The 24,774-nt window shown below is 39.7% G+C and overlaps 1 protein-coding gene across 1 annotated transcript in view; it reads right to left on the bottom strand.

Annotated features, from left to right (window-relative positions):
• Positions 1 to 14,327: 14,327 nt before the first annotated feature.
• NR5A2 (nuclear receptor subfamily 5 group A member 2) overlaps positions 14,328 to 24,774 on the bottom strand; it is a 99,637-nt gene continuing 89,190 nt past the window's right edge. The window contains exon 8 of the mRNA XM_033000809.2: positions 14,328 to 17,632. Coding sequence (XP_032856700.2) covers positions 17,385 to 17,632 — 248 coding nt within the window. The 3' untranslated portion in view covers positions 14,328 to 17,384. The remainder of the gene's footprint in view (positions 17,633 to 24,774) is intronic.

Genomic DNA, 24,774 nt, shown 5'->3' with positions numbered 1-24,774 from the left:
GCCAATGTGTGTTATTTTTTTCCTTCTCCGTAAAGACTTGTGATTTTCAAATATGTATGAGTAGCATTTATCCCCCCACTCCAGTAATGTTATGACTACTTACGTTTTATGTTTCTGAAGGATTCAGCACTGTGGGAAAATATAGTGCTGTGTACCAAAGAAACAGAAGAATATTAATGTATTCAAATGAAGGGAAATAAAAATTGAATCCAGACTCACATTTGCCTGTAAATTATTAGAATGTGTACAAATGTAATTTAATAGAGAGTAACTTAACTGTAGCTTAGGAATGATGTACTTTATCCTGCGCATGAATAATAAGAAATGTGTTTTTTCTTCAGAAATAGAGTTGATGTGTTAGGCAGGGAAAACAGTGTCTCTTACAGGTTACGTTAGACCATTGGAAAATATCATTGTGGGGAATCTTAGAGATAAGACCAGAAAAAACAAATTGGCATTCATAAAATTGGCTTATTTATGCACAAATGGATTTCTTTATAGGGGTTTAGTGTTTTTGTCTTCAGCCAGACTCATCCAAGGGAAATTAACTCCAAACACTCATGCAAATGTAAGTGTTGATTTCTGTCCAAAGCCTCTGCATTGACTTCTTGTCTTCTGTTTGTCTTCTGTGACCTCCCTGCCTTGTCCGTCTTGCTTTCTTTTTTGGGACAAAGGACACTGAGAGGGGCTGCAGGAGATCCCAGCACCATCAGCACACACCACACAGGTAGTGGGAAGGACCAGAGAGAGTTGTCGCGCTCTGGTGACCTGTGTGCCAAACGCAGCCACTTCTCAACAGCAGAAGCTACAGCAGCAGGAGGATGGAGGGCAAAAAGAGCCTGGAGCTTATGGGGAGCAGTGCGTACCTGGAGATAGGCTGTGCCTGCTTTGGTGGCAGAAACATGTTGCCTTGGACATGCCGTGGTGTGGAGTGGGTGGGGGGAAGGTCCCTAAGGAGGGGGCTTCTTGGCTCAGCCCTGGGGATGCTCATGGGGACTTCAGCCAAGTACCTGAAAATTAAATGTGTTCTTGTTTCCTGTCTGGGAAGAGCTGTGCCCTTAGGAAATGGGCCACTCTTTGAATGTAGAGGGCTTGTGTCTAACCTAACTTCTCTGGTGGCAGAAAAGGAGGAGCCCAGCAAGTGTGGGGCTGAGGAAAGGGAACTCAGCTGAAGTCTTTTTATATGTTACTATTGCTCTCTGCAGTAACTGAAGCACCTGCATGACTGTGTTTGAAGTGCTTTAAGTGAAATTAATGAATAATTTATGACTAAGTAATAGGAGGAAGATTTACACCGTGGCCATTAAAATAACTTTGGATTAAGGTTTTAAACTTCTGCCTTTGTGTGTCAGGCTCCATGGTCCCAAAAAACAACCAAGCTGCTTTCATTAATTTTTATTTCCTTTTTACTGTGTAATTTTCACGGTCAGTTGTTTGTCAGGGTGTGGGTCACTAGTCTGTGGAGTGACAGGCCCCTTTCCTCGTTCAGGCCCTGTGCGGAATTCCCTTCTGCCACGTCTTTGGGCCTGGGAGACAAGTGCTGCTGGGCTTCTGCTGCACTGCCTCCTGTGAAACCCCATAGGGGAGAGGGAGGAGAAAAGGATTTGTTTGTCCCTCAAAAAAGAGGCAAGCAAATATCAAAATACGTGAAAGCTTACAGATCTTACATCTTATCTGAAAGAGGAAGTTTCAGATACAACGTTCACCATCACTGATGCTTCTAAGAGCTCTCTATCCATGCTCTAGTTTCTGCTTTGGCTTATGCTAGAGGAGTGACAGCAACAGAGAATCATGGGTCTGAAATTCTCCATTGTTGATATTGCTCGGGTTTAGTTTTTCTGAAAGATTTTTGAGGAAGGCACTCTTTTCTCATTTACCTTCATTTTATTTTTATTTGTGAGGATTTTTTTTTCTCCTGTTTGTTTCCAGATGATAATTTTGTTTCCTTCTTTCTGTCTTTATTTTGCTGCAGTTACTTTGTTTTAACTTTTCTACTTTCTCTTCTGTTATGTTTCAGCGTGTATTCTGGTTTTGAACTTCAAACTTTTGCAAAACATCCCTTCTCAAACCACACATGCCTACATAACCTGATTTACAATGTAGATGTGTAGACTCATTGGTCAGACTGTTTTGGTGTGGCTTTGGAAATAATGCAAGAAAACATCTAGAGGAGACCTACATGTTCTGTGTGAACAGTGGAATGCCATTCTTTTATATCAGAGAAATAAGTGATTTTTTTTTGTGAAAACATTGCCTGTGTTGCCAGGTGATTGGTGTTACTGTCTGCACTGACTAAACTCTTGTAATATCATGGAAAGACTTGTGATACAGATGATCAGTTAAAGTTTTTCTTAAAGGTATTGAAACAGGGTGGAAGACCTCTCTTAAGACAGTTTCCCCACCCACCCGCCCCGCCTTTCTGCAAATAATATCTGTTAGTAATTTAACATATAGCTCACTAGTATGCTCTGGGTTCTATGTTGCTGTTATGAAACGAGTAGCTAAAAGACTACATTTTCATTTCATTAAGGTTCTCCGCAGATTGCTGGCAGACGAGACAGACTTGTGGGTAGTGCAGGGCACGTGAGCAATATGGTGAGTATGCACCTCACTGTTCTGGTGGCTTTTTAGATATATCACTGCAAATGTGAGCAGTGTTTAAAAGTAAGCATTTTTTTTTTTTTTTAAGTAAATCCCATCTCTTCTCCAACAACCCTTTTTGAAAAAGGTTGTCTTTAAGAAACCCTTCATTTTCTGGAGCCTTTGCTGGCCTTTTTAAGGAGGAGCTGATTGCGTGCAACATTTCAGTGTGACTGCAACATGGATCATCGTTTCCCCTTCCTTTAGCACCATGTGCAGGGCTCAAGGCAGAAAGCAGGTAACGTGCCAGCTCTTCCCTTCTCCCCAGTGATCTGTGCACCGGCACAATAATCCACGCTCTGGATTAGGGTGGTGGACTGTGAAATAGCTTGTTAGGAATATTGATATTTATCAGTAGGTAACTCCAGTCTCTCTCGCTAGTGAACACTGTTATTTCTGAGAAATTAGAAAAAAAACACAAAACAACCCAAATGCATATAATTAAGTTGAAAAAAATGCAAAACTTATATTGAGAGCTTTCTGGCTGTTCCTGTGTTTTGGAGTAATACATTCTTCAAGATACGGCACTGCTATGATGTATTAAACTAATATATCATAAGAGTGTCATAGCTTTGATGATGTATTAATGTAATACATCGTTAAGGTGCCATTGCTCTTATGATGCATTACTCAAAACATTACCAATTTGTTGGGTTAGCACACAGGCATCTGTGTGTATGAAGTAGTGTTTCTGTACCTAAACCTACAGTGAAACTTAAAAAAATCTTGCATGTGCAAGAACGAGTTAGGAAGATCTGAAAACCAGGGACTTCTGGAGAGGGGGTTGAGATGGGTGGGACCAAAACTGAAGTTGGAGCTGTGCGTTTGCAAAATCTGTCTGAATGTACAGAAAATACAGGGAGGGGAGGAGAAGCTGCCTTTATTGGAACCAATGGCAAGTTTTCATTCCCTTTCAAAAGGTAATGTGATATAATACATGAACAAGTTCAGCATTTTTATGAAATGTCTTGACATGATTTTTTTTCAGAGTTCTTTTTGCAATTTGCCTTACACTTTACAATTTGCTATCATATTTTCTATGAAAATTAAGTCAAATGGGTTTTATGCGGACATAAAAGCTATTTTGCCTTGGCTTTTATTTATTAGTTTTTTGTTGTGTATATCAGCCATTTGTGGTTTCAGAAAGGAAGGTAGGGTAAGTTCTGGTAAGCAGTAACTGTCCTTCAACAACGTTTGTTTTTACCACGTTTCCAGACATATCCAGTTTTGGACAAGCTTTGGAGAAGCATTCTGAAGCACACTGAAAAATCCCCCTCACCCTGAACTGGACACCAAACATTAACAAAAGCTATAACAAAAATGTCAAATACTGATGATGATGAAGTTAAATACTCATCTCCTTGTTTTCTAACGGAAAGACTTTAGGTGCAGTATGTGTTTGTCCTTCTGAACTTTCTATTTCTTGCCTTCTTTAAATGCACTGTAATGTAGTGGATGTTATTGACTACATATATGTCCTTGAATGGGCTGTACTTATTGCCTGATTTTGTTGAAAATTGAGCTCACAAATGCTCTGGTCTTGCAATGGTATATATTTATTAAATTTAAATACTGGTGTTTAATTAATATCTTTTTTGCCATTCATAGAGCTCGGTACAAGGTTTGCTCATTACTGATATTTTTTTTCTCTACCATGTTTAGAAACAGAATGCAGAGTCAAAAGTAAAACACCATTCTTGGCTGAACCCATTGAGAGGAAAGTTCAGGAACATTTCCAGGTACTGAAAAACAACTTTTCTGGTATAAATTGCTCTTTATGATGAGAGGCATAAAGTATCTGGTATAAAAAATTGCATTTCTCTGTTTTTCACCTCCAGCATAACTTTATTTGCGTAACTTTACCCACTTTTTTACATCAAAGTATCTTGACCACTAGATGGCATTGACATTGTTAGTGTGAGTGGGGAGGAGATGGAGAATGCTCACACCTCCTCCCTGCAATGGCCCCCATCTTCCTTCCTGCCATTCAAGAAGCCCAACCAGACAAGAAGATCCTCAAGTACTCAGAGCTAAAACCATACCAAGTGCTGAGTTTTCAGGTCTTTACTGATACTGCACAGTCGCTGCAGAAATGTTGACCCAACCTACCTGGCAGATTCCTACTACTGGACACTTTTCAATTAACAGTGAACAGCTGAGATTGCACTTGCAGCACCCCCAGAAATAACGTGTGGAAGACAATGGTGCATAGACTTGCTGGCTACTGTTTTATAATGGATTCACAGTGTTTAGCAGTGTGCTGATTTAAATATACTAGGAAGGTTTCCCCCCCTAAATTTGAAGAAACAATGCCTGTGTTCCTCCAGTATAGCAGTGTATTTTATACAAGTAGCTGTGCTCTTTTGTTGATATAAATGCTGAAGTAACATTTATACCCTGCTTTTAGAGGCAGTTATTTTAATGACGGTTTAGTGACATGACACCAGACTTGGAGCAGATGAGTAAATGGATTCTCAGAAAACTGTGGTTTTTGTTTTATGATAATTATCTAGTTTTTGCTGATTAAAATTAAGGCAGGAGGTAGCATAAGAATTAAAGTAGCAGAGCCTGAAAACCTGAGAGGCAACAAAGCAACCAAACTGTTTCATGTGAGTAGTAGTAGAGAAGTAGAAGAGTGCTGCCTCTTGCTTGCTGTTCCTTTTGTAAGCATTAAACTTTTTCAAATGCGTGTTGTGGTAGCAGCTAGGTACTCAGCAAGCTCAGGGATTTGTCATCCTAGTGATAAACACACAGCTTTCTGCACAATGGATGCAATTTGGTAGATTTAAAAAACAAAACACTATCCTAGAGATAACATCAGTGATGTTATTAGAGAGCAGTACCTCCCAGTTGTAGGCATGCTGTATTTCAACCTCCCTGAATGCAAAAGAATTCACTGCTAAGGCAAGGTGATAGTAAAACTCATGGATCTGGTTTGACATTGCACGTTGCTTCTTCACTTTTAATGTACTTACTATGTGCTGCATCAGCCTGAGCTGGAGTGTGAGCACACTGTACTCAATGTTTGAAATTCACTATTGTGAAGACAAAAAAATAGCAATAATTGAGCTGTAAGAGCTATGGTCTGTTGCTTTACCCTTTACTAAGTTGTATGCCACTAGTCACAGGTCGATCCAGTCCATACGGGTGTATTTGAAATGTCAAGTGTCCCTCTGAAACTGGGATTCCTCTCTGAGGAAGCCGAACATGAGGCATGTATTCCCCGGGGATTCTGTTGTTTATTCCGTCACCCACAGCTTAGTTCATCAGGAAACCCTTGGTATTGTCAAAGAAGAAAGGAGTCTTATTCTTACCTGTAGTTGAACTGGGAGATCCATAGCAGAATTTTCTTAGGACTGTATTTCTGGATTAGTCTCCTTTCTCCAAGGAAAGTTGGAAATTGTGTTCCAGGACCCTGTCTCTTCTCCTACAGCTGGATTTAGTTATTGCATTGTCAACACATTTGCTTTAATATTGTAAAACAATCCATTACGTTTCACTCTGGTTTCACAGGCTTAAAGTTTCTAACATGTTTGCTATGTGATGATTTCCTTTCCACCTGTGGCTCTGGGCTACAGCTGGGCACGGTCACACTCCACTCGCTGTCCCAACCGGCGCTGGCGAGGGACAGCCAGGCAGGCTCCTGGAGGGGGAACCTTTTGGAGCAGAGGAGGTGGGGCAGGGGGAAGAGGCTGGCAGCCTCTGTGACTGCTTACTTGGAGATGTACCTGTAGTAATGAAATATCTAGTCAGCAGCTGCACTGGGGCTTGCATGTTGTCCAGCTAATACCAAATTTTCTAGTGCTGGCTATGCTCCATTTAAAGCTTGAAAATCAAACCAAACTGATGTTGTTGGCCACTGAGTTAGGCCTGAGCGAGGATACAGGGGTTGTGGTGCAGGTAGGTGGGGAATTAATAGGATGAAGGTTAGGGGAAGAATGAGAAGCACAAACATATGATAACTTTATAGAGGACACTGTCTCATTTTTGGAAAAAATTCCATAACTGGTATGTTTCAGTGGATTTGTCTGGCTCCACTGGAAGATTGCAGTGGATTTGGAGAGCAAACTCTTAAAAATCAGTGAAACTGCCAGCACTTTCATCATAATAGTACAATGCAGGGTTCCAGCGAGTTCTGTAACATAAGTTTATTGGCGTCAGTGCTGGTTGTGCATGCCAATGACCTAAGTATTGTTGCAGCTCTGGCAGTGGCACTGTATGGTCTTGGAAATGTCTTTAGTTATTAGTTGTATTACTAGAAACTGCCATGTATCCCTCTTTAAAAAGAGAGGCTGGTCTTGGAAATCAGAAGAGCTCATTTTTTTATCTGTAAGCTTCACAAGGAATTCCTTATAACTGTAACCACTGACCCAAGGAGCCAAGTATCTCCATCAAATGTTTCACTTAATGATGTCTTTTATTACAGTTCAGTGACCCAATAGACTGAGTATCTGCATGGTGAGCTAAGTGCCTCTGAAAGCTCAGCAGTAAAACTTTCTGCACATCAAGTGCTGTGAAAATGTTCTCCTGTGACTCGAGTAGGCATTTTTTTTTTAGTGTAGCTTAGAAGAAATTACACAGTAGCAAAACAAATCAGGAGAATCAGTGGCCGCAGACCAAAGGGTAATAACTGGCCATCAGCGTGCTCAAGAGAGGTGTTTCAGAGTGTGTTGATATCACCAAGCACATCTCTGTGTTCAGAACTTCAACGGCAAATAGAGAATTAGGCCCATTTCTAAACTAACTGCTAAGTTTTATATTTGGAGGTGATTGTTCTTGTAAATGCAGTTCTACCTGGGCTGGTTTTCTTTTTTTTTATTTTTAATGACTCCATGCCATCCTTTTCCCTCCTAGCTCCTGAAGAAAAACACACTCTTGGAGTGACTGGTTTGTGGAGTTTACATTCTACAGTGTGTTAGAGTGACTAGAAACCAAATAAACTATGTTATGTGAATGGGCTATGGAAATAAACTTTTGTGTAATAAGTGAATTGACTGCCCTGAGTAATTTTCAGCTTCTTTCTTTGCTCTAATTGGAATGGATTACTTTGGTTGCATTTCTGTTGTGGCTTTGCATGGCTTCTCGTAAAGCCTTGCCCTTTAACTTTTCTATTCTAACTTATCTGTGCAACAGGTCTGCCAACTACCTTTTAACAGCTCATCCTATAAAAGGAGGAAGATTTCCATCAGCACTGTCTCATCGGCTGTACCCGTCATGCACGTGTCACGTGAGTGCTGCTCATAAACCAACCTGGGCTGAGGCATGGCCATCCTTTTGTAGTTTCTGAGGTATATGGTGCCTACAGGAATGAGGGATGGCAAAGGTCTAAAACTCGAGCTTTTTATTTCCAAGGAAGTTCACAGCCTTAAGATCAGTTTTGTAATGCAAGCTCAGTTTCTTGGAAAAGACACCACTTAGTTTTATGTTAATAAAACTCCATGTCAGAAATAGGAATTCAGAGAGTTTGAAAAACCTTTGAAGACCATTACAGCTGTAATTGGTGTGTTTTGTCTTGGGTGGAGAATTTGAAAGGTTTATTTCGAGAATATACACGCTTAAGGGCAGGAACTGTTACTCATCTGTGTTTGGAAAGCAGCAACAACACAATCTGGATAACAATAATACTACAGAAGGCTGAAAGAACAATTAAAGAGTGGAAATAATGACCTAAGGGAGGAACACTTAACTTAGCATACCGATGACTGCACATCGTGCATTTGGGGAAATCAGAGGAGAGAGAAAGACTGAGAGAGTTGTTATAGAGCTTAATACTCTCAGAAGAAACATGTTGAAATCTCTGCTTATGTTTGATTGCAATGATATCAAGTAATTTGAACAGAAATCCTTTGAAACGGAAAGAGGGAATTTGTCCTCATTTGTGTTTCCTCCCGGGAGAGCTTGCCTCGTACTTTGGTTCTTTCTCTTTCCTTCCTTAGTGCCTTGGGACTGGGGGAGCCTGTCAATAAAGCACCATCCCCAAAGCCAGGCTTTATTTGTGAAAACCAGGAGATGTGCACAAAAGCTGCCTTCTGCCGGGTAAATCCAGCTTCTCTGGTGTGCCCTTCCGGAGCAGCCTGGGTGCTCTCGAGGCAGCCAGTCTCCCTCTGAGGTGGACACACCAGTAGCACCCCATATCCTGATGGCACTTACCGACTATTTATTCTGTTTATTACAGGTTTTAAAAGTTATTGTGACAAATAATCATGTTTCTGGAACAGCGCAGGATGTAGGTCAGCCTGGGCTGCGTGTTACAGGTGGGAAGATGGAGACAGCGCATCCTGGGGATTTTCCAGGATTACAGGGGAGTTTGACACTGAAGAGAGTTAGGGATTCCCACACGCTGTCTGCTCTGGATCTCCAGGAAGCCTCTCTCATACAGGCTGTACTACAGACCTGAGCCTCAAATACCTCATGACTAACAGACCTATCAAAATAGAATAGATTTTAAAAATGTATTTTGTTTTCTTTTTTTTTTTTTTTTTTAAGAAAAAAGTGGGGCAAGAATTTTTGCTCTTTTATCTATCTTCTGGGACATGTCAAGTATGTCTGTACATACAATTTTTTCTAAAATAGTTATTTAAACTACAAACAATTTACCATTTTCTTCCTGGCTACATTAGTTTGTATTGTATTAATTATGGCTTTCATGAGAAGGCATTAAAATAAAGCAGAACAACTATAAAGTAACTACCAGGAAGAAAACAGGGTTCTTCTAGTGTCCTTGGCCTCGATTTTATCACTTTAAAGTGATAACTTCCTTTCTGGAGCTTTTTCTCTTGTTTTGTGTATATTATTTCTGTGTGTAGTTATTCACAAGAAATCAACCTCCAAACAGTGCCAAAATGTAAATTTAACAAATTAGGTGAGAGGTGAGTCAGGGTGAAGCTCATAGCCTCAGTACGATGATCCTTTAATAAATCAATTGTAGTCTAAATATTTGTAAATATCTCTTATTAAATTCTGCTATTTCCTTCACAACTCCCACACTCAATAAATGGACAATGATTCTGCATTATTAACTACTTCCAAGGATATAAACTAGGGCACAGAGTTCTAAAGCAGCAGGTAAGGTCACTACACCTCCCTCCTCTCCCTCCTCGCAGGCAGGCAGCCCCTGACAGCAGCGTGCTGTACCATGGTGCGCGGAGCCGCCAGGCTGTGCAGCCCCCACCTCCAGCGAGTGCCTGTCGCCTCCTTGGAGCTGCTGCTCCATCCTGAACAAAACATCACTGAGACACTGTTGATGCTGCTTGGCCAGACTTCCCCGGGACCCCGGCACACTGCGTGAGGTACCAGCCAGTTTTTTTGACAGCAAAGAAAGGTGCCTTAAATCTGTCAACCCAGAAAGTACAGTGGGTTTTCTTTTTAGTTTTTTTTTCCCTGTGGGATGCCCAAGGCGTAAAGTTGTGTCAAAGTCTGATATATCAAAGAAAGAAAAAAAAAAAAAAAAAAAAATTTTCCCTTTACTCTTTTTTTACAAAGGCTGTTTTCTTGGTTATGTTGAATATTGCTAGATGTGGTATTGGGGCAAAAATGCCTGTCTTAAAATAATTTAATCATAGCCCTCATGCCACTCCTTTGTTTAGATTCCACTATCAGTATTTATGTGCTGTACTTGAACTAAAATTCTTGGATATTTCCTATTTTCCCTCTGAAAACAATGTTTGGTAAGGATTGTTGATTATTTAGGTCTGTAGAGCTGGTCATTGTAAGCCAAGACACCGCGGACTGACTGGTGACCTTGTCTTGCTTTTGGCTGGGGTTTCTTCAGCCTGATCCGACCAGGTCCAGCAGTCGCTTTCCTGTTTTGACATTTGTGGTCACTTTGCTGCTTTGAAACATGCAGACAATATTGTGTCCTTGAGCTTGCCCCCTCCCCAGCATCAAGGTAACTCTCCTGAAAATCTTGATGTGTTAGGTGAAGTTGACTTGTGAGTTTTGTTTGTGATACAAAGAAAAGGAAAAATAAAGCAGAAATGTGTAGCATGAATTGGGGTGGAGGGAAACCGAGTGGTGCGAAAGGAGTGGAAAGGCAGCAAGAGGGTCACGTGAAGAAGGAGGGCTGGCGCTGGGAGGGAGTAGGGGGATCAGCTGGGTTTTCAGTAATGTCAGTGAGCAGAGGAGGGTGACTAACAGAAAGAAAGAAACAAAGTTTGTGAGATGTGCCCCAGCCACACCTTCTCGGGGTCAGCGCCTCTCAGCTTCAGCATCTGAGGTTGTGTGTGCAGACAGGCAGGGCTTGGGGGGAGGCTGCAACTGCAAATCCAGGTGTTGTGGGACTCGTAGGAAGAGTAGGACATTGCTGTAGAATATTTCAGCTGAATTTGCTAAGTGAAAAAACAATTTGACATAGTGCGTAAGGCAGCTGTAGTGTTTTGATTTTAAATAAAAACATACTCCGATGATAAGCTTCCATTTTCACAGCATGAGTTGAATTAATTGATTACACATATTCAGTCAATTATTCAATGCCATGTTTGTTCTCTGAAATTTATATATATTGTAAAATAAAACTATGATTAGTAAATGAAAACTAAAACCAGTATCACTTACTTTGGCAGGCCTCTAAAATACATAAATGATAATTTATTCAGGCCTTGTTAATACTTCAAAGCAATGATAATAATCCAGCATATTTTATTTAGGTTTTTTCCTTTAGATTAAAAGTGAATCAAGATTAAATATTTATGAAACATAAACATCCTCGTGTCTCCTTCATGTCCATGTGCTTCCTTTTTATTTTATTTTCTTTTGGAGCTATTCCTCCCCTGTTATGTCTTTTACTTTCTACTGTAGTTTATGAACTGATCATAGTAGACATTTACAATACTCCATATTTCTTAATCTGGAATTCAAACGCATGTAGTCCTACAGACCTTCGCTTAACATACAGCTGTGATGTGCTGCCTTGCTATAGGAAGCAGGGTGCTTTGAAGAACTTCCCTTCTTTGATACATGTAGGTCAAGACCAAGCTGTAAAGAGCTGGGCAGCTACGGTGATGTCGTGCAAGATACCAACACCGCTGTATTGATTAGAAAGGCCTGCCTCACTTTTCTGTTTTTCTGCCCCAACACTTCTGCTTACACAAGCGGAAGAGCACCCCTGCGGAACAGGAATCGAGCCGTGCGCTCGGTGTCCCCCGGGGAGCGGTGCCTCATGGAATGTTTAATATAGGAGCAGAAGTACTGGATGTTTGAATGTGCTTTAGGCATCCCCATCGGTGGCACGTGGCGTGTGTGCATGTGTCTGTAGGTGTGCCAGCAGCTACTGAATGGCCATCAGCAGTTCCTGTTGTGCAAACAGTGACTCGTTTGGGGTCCTTCCCATAAACACATTATTCCCTCTGGTGCAGAGTGCCTGTTTTACTAGATAATTGCAGCTGACAGCCTGGTTTGCTAGCATGCAGCAAACATTCAGCAGCATCAGTTGCAGGGTGATTGATGTGAATGCCGCACAGGGGGAGGCCCTTGCTCTGTGAAGGTTTTGGGTTGCAGCAGCATGGTTAACAACTGGTGTGACTGGGAGCATTCCATCATCCTGCATCTCAAACTGAGTCATTTCACCCTTTTACAGGGCATTTACTGATCCTGAAGCATAGGAGGAGCAAGGTGTGAATGGACAAAATTGTAACTCCAACGCTAGGTTTTCCTGCAGTTTTTTAGCCCGTGTCTTATTACTAACTGATGTTAAAACCTGTAGCCCTTGCTGAGGCAGGGCACCAGCGGTCTGAGCAGGGCACTGCAGCTGAGCCCCCATGAATACAGACAACACCGGGAGTCTGCATTCCTCCATCGTGCTTTACCTCGTGTCTGAATTATCCCCTTGGGTGTGCACGGGACGTACATACAAGAAGCTGCCATAAGCCCGATAGTTAATCTAGGCCTAAAGGAAGTTACAGTGAATAGGAAATGGGGGTCAGGACCTTCTCAGGGCAATAGTGAAAACTCACCTAGTATTGCAAGTCCAAGCTTGCATGCCAGACTTCGACTGTCAATAAATTGGAGAGGGCTTTGTTCTGCAGAGGAGCAAAAATAAGAGGTTTGGGAAGTATGTTTGATGAAGGGTCTTGTCCCACTGATGTGTGCTGGACCAGACTGTGTCTATCAAGTAGCTTCTAGTGTTGCTCTCTTCAGCCTAGACCCACTGACATCAGGGTAGGCATGTCTGTGCTACACCGGAGCGTCAGGCCCTCTTCTGCCTTTATTGTTCAGCAAAAGTTTTTCATGCTGTTGGCAAATTCTCTTAGAAAATTAATATTTTCTCTACAGACTTACATGCAACTGAAATTGCTGGACTGGCACAGGAGTATTTGGGCTCATGCCAGCATCGCAGGCTTATTATTAGCTCTAGAATCTGATGCCCCTAAAAGTTTTTCTGTAGTTTCTTGACTTGCTGCTAGTTTCATGCTCTTTGTCTGCCATTCCAAATTCCAGCAGATGCACCTATATAGAATTTCCCTCGAAAACAACAGCAACTATATCAGAGTAGGTAGAAATATTGTTAGGACTGTTGTGATGTATCTAGACTATGGGCTTCAAATTAGGGGTTAATAAAAAGTGTTATTCAGTATTCCAGGAAATTGTCAAGATCACCAAGTATTGTACCGACTTGACCTGTGTTACATTGAACTCACTCTTTCCATGTTTCCAATAAAAACATACAGCAGATTGTTCCAGAACCAGTGTCAAACTCGGTTAAAAATAAATCCCCTCATAATTTAAGTGTGTAGTGTATATACTAAATATATCGCCGAAGAATATCTCTCAAAAGGAAAACTATCTAAAATATATCAACCTTAATATCTCCCCTGGGTCTTACACAAAATCATGTTTTTTGGTTATGATTCCTAAAAGTTAGAATAATCCTTCCTCACTTGTAATCCACCTAATCCTATTTGCTTTACTCTGTTTTTATTGCGACACTGAACCAGCTTTGTTTCGTTCAAGCACAGGATTTGTAAATAACTAATTATAGCCCTGTTTTTTCCCCTTGAAGCATTAACATTTGGCACCTCGGAGAACAGCCCCTTTTCAGCTACCAGACAGTTCGGGGGAAGCGGTGGACTCGGTCTCAGCACAGTAGGGTACTGCTGACAAGCTCTCTTGGACCACTTCACCTCCTGCTCTCGAAATGGCAATCAGATGAGCCAGGGGGCAACTTTAGGAAAATATTTTTCTCTAGTAGCAGTAACATCTGCCTCCTTGGCAGCCTCCGCTGGCAGTTGTGTTGGAAGCTGTGGGTTTGCCCCTGGCCCTGCCGTGTATTTACATTGCTGAGAGGTTATCCTGAGCTCCGCTGGATCCTGTTACCTGATTTTCTTTTGTTCTGTCATTTTCCCTCTCTGATGCTTCGGCTGCTTAACTCTTTATGGGTAACATGTAAAGCGAAAATTAAGTGTGCCATAGGAGATGAAAGCTATTAAATTGGAAGCATTAACAAGTAAATTCATTTTTGATTAGAGATTCAGCTTTTCTGATCTGTTTAGCTGTGTTTATTTTGCTTCAGCCTAGGCAATTTCACCATCGTTGTCTGAGCTTTTGAAGGTGTCGCTCTCTGCATTTGTGTCTTCTGCTCTGCATCAAATTCTCTTTGATGCTCTTATTTTTCCTGCACTTTCCTCTTCTGAGTAACTGATTTTTGACTGGTGCTTCATTTCAGTGGAATGATGTTATTATAAAGACAATTATAAAGTAATCAGCACGGGCATATCAATATTTATTGAAATACTGAAAAAAAAAAAATTCCATTGGCGATGAGAAACTCCTGGCAAGAACTGACATGACAATATGTATTTCACCGATACAGTAAGAGAACTTCAACTTCAACAAGTAACTCACTGCACATTCTAAGAGTTGCATGGATTTAAATCCAAGGCAGCTGCAGAACATCTGTAATACAAATAGTCAGACTTTACAGATTGTCTGTTTACAAACACAGAACAACTATAATAAACCAGCCAAAGCCAAACCCTTTGAATTTTAGTCTGCTTTTACTAATATGTCCTGTAATCAATAAGGCAGTCAGAAGTAAATGTCTGGTTACAAAGTAGTTAACAATTAACATGAGGGGGGTTTTATCTGGTGATTTTTTTGCTTTGTTTTGTTTTGTTCGCGTACTTTGGGCAATCTGGTGGGATTCTTGGAACCACAGATGTGGGCAAATATACATTAGTTTATCTGAAATTGTTTCCATTAAACTGCATGAAAGATTGTTCTTTTCTTCTACATCCTTCTTTTCATTCTTTCGTCCTGTATATAGATAATGGTGCTGTGAACACAGTTAGCAACTTTTTTTTTTTTTAAGCTTTTTTCTTAATATTCAGTGAGATTCACTGTAGCATTTCTACAGGAAAAAAAGAGAAAATGCGGAATGCAAACACTTGAAATATGCTTTGTTTTTCTTCCAAAAAGGAAAGGATGACCACACTTATCTTGTACACTTGGGTAAACGTATTTCACAGCCACTGTCAGCTGCCACCCGCCTCTTACTTTCTGTTCATTTAGTTTGTTTGAAGGAGAACGCCGTTATTTAAATAATGCTAGCATGTCGGCTGTGTAGGATGCCTAAGGGAGCTGTGCTTGGTTTGCTTTTGGTCCGTACGACAGTACGTGTGTTCTGTGATATAAGACAGGCATCTAGGAGTTGCAGACACTAGGCTTTGCTGTGTTTGTACCCTATGCATGGACAGAATATTAGAGCTGATTAATACAGGCGATTAAAATAGTGTGCTTTGTACTAATGCAGATGTAGGAACTGATGTCTTTGGTATACAATGTATGAATGGTTGGAAAAAAGTAAGAGAAACGCACCTTTTCAAGTTCACATGAAACAAAAAAAGTTATAACTCACATAATTTACAATAGATTTAAATAAACTACATTTAGGATTATGAAGATTTACAGACATTTAATCAAGCGAATGATTTGCATTTGTAAAGACGCTTGTGTGTCCCTGAACTATGTTCCACTAACTTGAAGACATGCTACAGTAAACACATATATTTGGCTTCTTCATTCTGGCTATATCTTATATAAAGATGAAACCAAAGAACAATAAATTAGCATCATAATTGTCTACAGTGAAAACTATCATATACAATATAAATAAACTATTCAAAAGCCAGCAATCTTCATGAAAAAAAATTAAAGGATTAGGATTTTATACAGTTTCTACAAGTGATTGTGCAGCCGATAATCTCAAAAATTAAAGTCAAAATGAAATACCCCTATTGATTTTAGTGTCTCACGACATACAGTAATTAAGTACTGGTAAAATAATTACCAATTTAAAAGAAATAATAAGGAAATCACTGCTCTGCAATTTTATCACAGTTTTTTCCCCACAGGACCTAAAGAATGTAAACACTATGTTTTTGTTAATGTTAGAGATTAATACTTTATTTTAAACTTATGTTGATCCACACCTGCACAGTTACCTTTAAGGGTAATGAAATAAGGCAAGACTTATAACTGTGGCACTACATGTTAATACTGATATCTTCATTTGGACAGAGAGAGAATTGTTTGTTCTTCTCTAATATTTGTTCTGCAGCAGACTTTGGCCTACATAGACATAGCAGTATCACTCTTCTTTCTTTGCGTAAAAGCTGTGTATTACCTAACTTTAAAAAGAAAATGTTTCATCAGATCTTGGATGTTTGAGTTGAAATTTAGTTTCTTAATTACTGGCAGTTTTAAAGATCATTTCTTAACAAGCTGCATGGCATCATTGGGTCATACAATTTATTTGTCTATTCTTGCATCACTAAATGCATTTTTTTAAATTTTATTTTTAGGTTTTGAACATCAGTATTTGGTGTCCTAATTTTTTTTTTTTTTTTTTTAATCAAATAAGCTATTGTTTCTGACAGTTAAAATATCTCTGTTTCCTTTATTTGGAAATGGCCATGAATATATAGCAGAGCTGTATTTTAGCCAGTGCTCTAGTTAAGTATATAGTTAAATTGGCTAATTTGTTTTGGAATATTTATCTCAGCTGTTTTAATAGCTATCCAATAGCAGTAGTAGAAGAGGGATACTGCCTGGTAGAACAACATGAACACGTGACAAAACGAACTTCAGAACATAGTAAGAATGCCAAGCTAACTGGATAACAGACTCTTCAGATTAGCGATTTGCAGGCCTGAGAGACCGACAGTCACAGCCAGCCTCTCAGGACCCAGTGGCGATACTACATAGCACGTGGCCCACGCCAGCTCTGTCTTACAGATTGTTGAATGGATGCCACATCATTTATCACAGAAGTAGTAAGTGTTGGGTCCTTGGAAGGATGACAGAAGATACTATAGACGCAGGTTTGCATCTATTACAATTGTTTTAGAAGTCCTGCTATACAGCGAAGGAATTTAGTGCACTCAAATTCCCCACTACCTTAGCTCGATAATACGGATCAGTTTTTTTTTCTCCTAAGTTTCTTCATATTGGCAATCAGCAGAGTTAAATATACAAGAACCATTCTGTCCTTTTTCATGTCGACATTGGCGGTAGTATCCACTTGGTAAATTCACTCCAGTATTAAGTCCTATGTAGAGTCCTTTGGGGTTGTGTAGCATATGATTCACAGTTTGCAATACAAATACCCTGATACATCACTTATTTACTATTAGTATTTGATTATTATACCATTTTGCAAAGTCTTAAAACCACGTTTTAATTAGTGTTGCTTGGAGCAGTTCAGAATATTTTTTTTTTTCCTTGAAAGCAGAAGCTCTAATGGGTGTAATTTATGCTCTCTTTGCATGCAGCATTTCAATGAGAAGGTTATTACATGGCACATCCCCGTTCAGGTGTTTGTAATAGAGGTATTCTTCGGCCTGCATACTGATGGCCCGGATTTCTGGTAGTCGCAGGAGAAGCTGCCCAAATTTGTCTGTTTGCTGTGGGTAATTACACATTGTATAGTCCAGCAGAGCAGCATTCACTTGTTCCTGAACACCTTCCACAAGCTGGAAGTTCTCAAGATTTTTGACATCTGAATGATAATAGAACAAAAAGTAACAACAATTCAGTTGCATTTTAATTCCTGTTTATGAAGGCAGTGTTTCACTAAATGGATGTTTTTTTTTTTTTTTTTTTTTCTCCTGACAAGAGCATACTTTACAAGCTGCTGAATATTCAGTAAACCCTTTTGCCAACTTTCCTGGGAAAATGATCACAAAAGAGCTTTAGCGGAGTGTCTTGTTGAAATTCTGCATATACCTCAAATCAATTAGACACCAATGGAGTCTGAGCAAGGTCAGCTCTTTTCATAGCTTACAAAAAGAAAGGTTGAGGATTCCTAAAGTAGAAGACCATAATGTATTGCTAGCAAATGAGTCCCAAGAGGAAGCCCTATCTTTAACCTAGTATGTTACACAATTCATATAATTCTGTATTAATTTTTCTGACCCAAGGTGAAATCTATGTCCAGGGTATGATGTAGTTAATTCTAATAAAAAGTGACAGGGTTCTTGTTTCTGTTTGACATTTTCTAAATGATTCTGAAAGCCTTTGACTTGTCTAGCCTATGTTAATGAACCATCTGGTACACTCCAGTGACTGCCAAAATAATCTTCCCTACTAGAAACTCTCTAAAATATATATTTCACTGACTAATGATCTTTATAAAATGAAATCATTGTCCTTTGGGTGGAATACTAGATAAGAATGGTGCCCTTTAACCTCAATATGGTTTCTGAAGTTCAACACTGATTTTTTTTTATTTTATTTTATTTTTATTTTTTTTTTTTTTTTTTTTTTGTATTGGACAGCAGGGGCATTTACATCAGTAAGGTAGGTACAGTTTGGTCACTCTGCCTCTGTTTGAGTATCTTCTGTGCCTATACAGCAAGTCCAAGCTCTGGAAATGCCGGTCAGGGATAAATGCCAGTATATTAACTCCTCATTACTTGCTTCCCTGCATAAAAATTACTCTGATGGCATCATCTTTCGACATGTCTGGAGAATGCAGAAGTTACTCTAAAGCTTGCAAATTAGAGTGCTGCTATAATGCAGGAAGAGTGAAGTGATCAAAGTGTCTTGCTGGGGGAACTTGTTTTGGTTGGTGTTTGATCATTTATACCATCGGCAGAGTACTGCAACATAGTTTCTTGTAACGCTAAGGCACGGTAGATACTGAGCATAACTATGCTGCTAATTCACTTTGAATAAAGATAAATCTGCTCTTCTATGGATGTTCTTGGAGCACAGGAGACGGGGATTTTGGCAGAATTTGGTTCATTGTAAATGCCAGCCTTTGATTGGAGGGGAAATGAGTGTTTTCCGTTGAAAAACAGGAACACACATTGGTCCCCCAATCCATCAGCAGCCTGGGAGGCTGTGTAAATTGGGTCTCGCTGCACCTTTTCCTATAAGTGCCTTAAATATTGGTTCCTGCACATAACTGTGTGCTGGAACATGAGGGAAATGGTTGGAGGAGGCAAACATTTTCTTTGGGACAAGGGGATAGGAAGGATGCCGGGGATCCCAATGGCAGCCCAGGGCAGCACGCACGGCCTCCAGGCCCTGAGCCACAGGCTTGGAGCAGGAGCAGGAGCCTCTCTGGAGCGCGCTGGCTGCCAGCTGCACTTCAGGTCACTCTTGCACGAGCTGGGGTGAGGGTTTCCTGCTGTGGTCGTTCCTGCCTGCCTCCTTCCTGTCCCAGTTTCGCTGTGGAAATGAAGCAAGTGGCTCCCGGATTTGTGCTGCTTGCTTGGGAACTGGGGACATGACCTCCGTCCGAATTTTGCTGGCTGGCTTAAGGAACTCGCTACCAACACTTAAATTATGATGGCTGTCCAACAAGAATCGACTGAAATTTGTGTTATCTGGAGTGAGGAGAGCTGGAAATTTCAAAGCTGCTATGCGTGGTCCCTTAGCTATTCAAACTCATTTATCCAAAGTCTTTTTGCCAGTGTCTCTGGAGATCTTTGAGTAATCATGTTTTTGTGTATTAAACCGGACATTTTCTCACACAAAATATAGCTGTTTATTACTTTATATATGTACGTAAAACTCCCAAGATACTCTGTAGCAAGTGTAACCTGGTTTAAAAATTGGGTGTTCTAAGCATATTTTTGTGAAGTTAAGAAAGGAACAGTATCAACTATCATAATTATTTTAAATAGGTTGCTTTCAGATGCAAAATGCAATCATGAACGAATTGTTAGAACATAAGAAATTCCCACAAAAAACAAGGACTATGCTGGAGATTAAACTGCATTAAACAGCAAGATAAAATGTATAACAATTTCAGAATCCATATTTTGAACATTTTTTCCCTGTTAGAAATAACCTTAAACATCAGAAAGTTTTCGAAACTGGCAGCTGATTCAACCCCCTTTAAATTCAAAGGGCATCTTTCAGTTGTTGTCTGTCTGTTTTGAATCATACCATGAGATTAAATTGGGCTGACTTCTTGGAAAACCAGGTTCATTCTAATTTTTTTCTCTGTCTAAATGTTATTGTATGCAATATATATTTACTGGCAACATCACAAAAACAATTTTCACAAAGTTCAAGAAGAAACAAAATCTGAGAATTGCAAATGTTCTGATTTTTTCCCTGCAAAAGTGGTGAATTCAATGTATGTTTTATAGAGATACATTCTGTTTTCAGCTGTATTGGTATCATAGTCAGGGTCAAAAGGAGGCATAATATTTTATCTATATTACCCCCATATACAGGTTTGGTGGCTTCTGGCAGTAGGCGTACTTGTGTGTTCTATAGGTGTTCCTATACGCTCGTCAGCTACGTGGCCTGCCTGAATTGCGTGGAAGTTGCAGAACTACGGGGGAAGAAGGTCTATGTTGCTTTTTTTTTCTCATCTTAGTTGACAGGTCTTTAAATACTCACATGTGGCAACATAAGCACTGAAGTCAGATGTAAAAACGAGTCCAGTTAACACTGAGATTAAACAAAAAGTAGTTCTGGGGATTTTATATCACATCCAGCCTGTATTTCCTCTACATAAATGCTTGATATTTATGGTGAGGCTCAGTGTTTGTAAACAAAATGTTATTAGTTAACCAGTGAAAATACGTAGAATTTTCCTGACTGTTTCTATACTGAATCAGATGCTCGTAGTCCAAATGATTGCAGTTTAGGACATCACTACACAATTTGTCTGTGTGTAGATCTCTCCAGGACTGCAATCATAATAGTGGTGATGTAGAGGCAAGCTGGTGACCAGTTACGTATTTTGGAGTGAGCCTTCATGAAGTAACCAAGATTCTTGGATACGATTTTTGATAACTGCTCTCACCTCATGTACATTAACCATAAATGCTTCAGTAAAGCAAACAAGACAAATTGAGCAGAGAGAGAAGTCAAAGGATATGTGCTGAGACCAGGGTGTAAAGCTCCATTGTCATATCTCAAGCTCTCTTACGATATTTTGTGTATTGCTAAAAAAGAGATTTGTAGAACACATAGTTGCAATATAAATTATGCAGTTATTTTTGAAAGAGAATAACAAACTCTAACTCTATTGAAGATGAATAACAACAAAGGAGACCATGTGAATATTAAGTTATTTCCAGTAGCTCCAAGTTCTGTAGGTAGAACAAGAAACACTATACAGTTTTCACTTTTGGTACTTAGTATTTAGTTGACTGTGATACAAATTTATCTTAATAACTTTGGTTTGTAAGTAGATTGCTTTCCTGTGCTTTGGGTTTGTTTTTGTTGTTGGTATTTATTATATAATTCTGGCTAAAGGTACATGATTTAGTTTTCCAAGTGTTTCCTTTTTGATAAAGATCCTTTGAATGCTAATGAGTTAACTTGGTGAAACATCAAGCAATACTGGTGTAAGTCTGCTGAAGGCAGTGGTGTACAGTGAGCATGAAATCTGCTACTGATGTGTACAGCACAACAGTCTTTTATGCTTTCATGTAACACTTCATTCCTGTCTGGTTTTTAGATTTGGACTGTCTCTTATCAATTTTTACACCAGTTAGTAACAATTTAAAGTACACATGTTTAAGCTTAATGCAAGAAATCATTTTCCAAGGTTTAGATGCTTGTAAATTAAATGAGTAGGAATAGGTCCCCCCCTCCCACCCACACACCCTTTAAATCCTAGCAGCTAGAAAAAGTGTTTTGTGTTGCTACAGTAAGTATCAGTCTCTTATCTCTTCTACTTTATTCACTCAGGGACTAATTACCAACTTTTTACATGAAACAGCCTTACTGTAAGCTCACAGTGGGGCGCGCATCTTTTTCTATCCTTATTGGAAAGTAAACCCTTAGGTCTTCTGGAATATATTATATGTTTTACAAGAAATAGCAATTGCTTTTCTGTCAAACAAAGAATTTTTGTTCTCTCTATAGCTTACTTTTGATGATTAAGACAAAACGGTATTATAGTGTGTCAGGATCTGCTCTGCAGATCACAGTAAAGATCTGCCAGTATTCCCAGAAATCCCCCCATTTTGATTATTTTCTACATTTGCTATAAAGCTGTGCATTAAGCTGAAACTGCATATAACATTCAGCCTGAGGAGAACACTTTTGCATATTTTCCCCAAAAATGGGTCTGGTCTTTAGAGGGGGGGAAAATATTTAGGTTTCAGAGAGATTTTCTTCCTCTCATATTCCAAACATGAAATACTGAAGATCTGGTGGTCTACTAATCTGTAGAGAGCTTCCCTTGGTCTGGGAATTTTGAAAAGAAAAATGAAACAGAATGAACGATTTAAATTTGAAAAATAGTAACTCCTTAGGAGCAGCGTAAATATTTCCCAAAGAAAGCCAGTTAAATTTCACTGCTTGTGTCTTAGATACTCTTCCTACATGAAGTGATGAAGAGGTGCCTGCACACACAGCTTGACTGCCTCTGCATTTTGCACCATTGCAACTCCTGATATTGCAAGGAGGAAATAAGGTTGTGTTTTTGCTTCTCCACGGAGAGAAATTTCTCACTTTCATAGGGCTGGAAACAATCTTACAGGTACTCCAGGCAACAGACTTGATCCCAGCCCAGGGTTCTCGCCCTGAATGGGCTGATGAGCCCCATCATTTAAAGACTTTGCTAAAACCCAACCAGTCCCGAAGCTTAACAGCTCTTTGGAATGACTGTTGAATGTGTAGATAAAATATGATGTCTTCCAAACTCTGCTGATGGTATTTTTGTCCGGGATGGCCTTTAGGCTCGTCCACTGAGAGCTTTGTCTATTCCTCCCAGCCAGACTGCACGGCCTACTGAGCAGTGTTTCCTCTGCTTAGAAACACGCTGTTTTATCAGGGAAAGATAAAATGTGCCTCCTCAGCCCGAAGCTGGGGTTCCAGTCAGGGGCTTTGGTGTGAGGCTGATTCCTGTTTGACCTTGAAGATGGAATATGTTAATTCTGATGAAGGTTTTTCCCCCAGAATAGTTCAAAGAAGGGGGACTACCCAGGATGGAGGTGGCGTACCAAACCTTTCTCTATTTAAACACAGCTGTTTCCTAGTTTCTTTGCCCGTTTTCTGCTAACCTTGCAACCACTTCAGGTGTTTGAAACACAGGTAGATTTTGACATGTGATAAATTTTTTGAGGGCAAGAGTAGTAATGGTTGATAAAGTGCCAATCTCGAAAAATTACCCACAATTCTCCTTCATTGAAACTAATGGCAACAACAGCGGTTCCATATAGCGCATCTGTCACGAAGGCAGATGTATGCCATTCTATAGCTAAGCCTTCTTGACAGAAAATGCTATAATGAAGGAAGATTTATGGTAAAGATAAGCTCCTTGCTGCAAAATTCCCCTCAGTTTTATTACAGCAGGGTTGTGCTGAATATTATTTGCTTAGAAGTCATGGAAAACAATTTTTGATAGATGTGTTTGTTAATCAGTGGTAAGGCACTATATTTAGCATTTTTCAAACCTTGAAAACCTTTTACATTATAACAACAGAAATCACTTTTATTTACTCAAGACTCCCAAGTCCAAACTGTATGCATAGAAAACTTTTCCTGCCTTTAGAAGGATTCTTTTTTGGCAGTGGTTAAGCCGTCTGTAACAGTGCAATGATTGATCTCTGACTGTATATTAGGGTCATAAAGTAATTTTCATTTTCGGTTGAACATAACATCAGATTATGGGCACATTGTTTGGAAAATCTTGATTAAATTCTTCTATAGCAATGTATTTAATTAATACCTAAGTACTGGACAAAATTATGTATATGTTTAAAGCGAGAATAAGATGCTTATGAGAGAACAAGCTGTAATTCATAGTTGGACTCTTATATCATCCCTTCAGTATTCAATGTTGAAGAACCTTTGGTTTGCTTCAGGACAACTCAGACTCAACTAAAACATGTTTTGGTGGTGTTTTATAGTGGTAGGCTTCTTTCTAGTGTTTTTTAAAATATTGAAGTGGATTTTTCAATTCCAAAATGATTGTAAAATGACAGATTCTTACTGAGAATATAATCTCATAATGTATATTAAGAACTTTGCTTATTGACTTTTGTGAAGAATTTTATAATTGCTTTTGCTGCTGTTAACTCTGCAGTGGGAAGGGAGATATGGGGAAATAATCTGAATTCCTCTCCTCGTGTAACTATGGAATTATTTTACTAAATTTCAGCTGTTTCTTTTCTTGCAGTCCCAGTAAAGACAAAGGGCAAAGCCTAATCCGACCTCTCAAATCTTTGACTGGTGTAATTACTAAGTCATCACTTAGGAAAGTAAAACAGCTTGATTTTCAACAGCTCAGGCTGATTTTACTGGCCTGAAAGTCAAACAAACAAACAAAATCTCCAACCATTTCTCATCCTGGCACCGCAGAAGCCAACATCCTTATTACTTGCAAATGAGGCATACGTGATATGGTGGTCATTAAAACACAATAAAACAAGATCCTGCCAGGCCTCTTTAGAGGAAGAGCTGCTCTCAAGTCCTGGCCCAAAGTCCACAACCAGCTACACCCTTAAATAAAGTCCAGTGTTTCTCACTGAGACGCACGAGGGAAAAGCACAGCCAGGCACAGCCACACAGCCATGGGTGTGGAGAGCCGGTTGGGGTAGCAGGTGGATGAAACTATGGCCCAGCCCAGAAGATGCTGGGACAGACCACAGGCACCAGGTCCCAAGCAGTGGTTCTACTGCCGGTGCTTCATTGCAGCCATGCCTAAACTCCAGTACGACC

Source organism: Tyto alba, unplaced genomic scaffold (assembly GCF_018691265.1).
Source record: "Tyto alba isolate M040663 unplaced genomic scaffold, T.alba_DEE_v4.0 Super-Scaffold_1000006, whole genome shotgun sequence".
NCBI classification, from domain to species: domain Eukaryota; kingdom Metazoa; phylum Chordata; class Aves; order Strigiformes; family Tytonidae; genus Tyto; species Tyto alba.
Note: the sequence above shows the minus strand (reverse complement) of the source record. Positions and strands in the feature narration are given on the sequence as shown.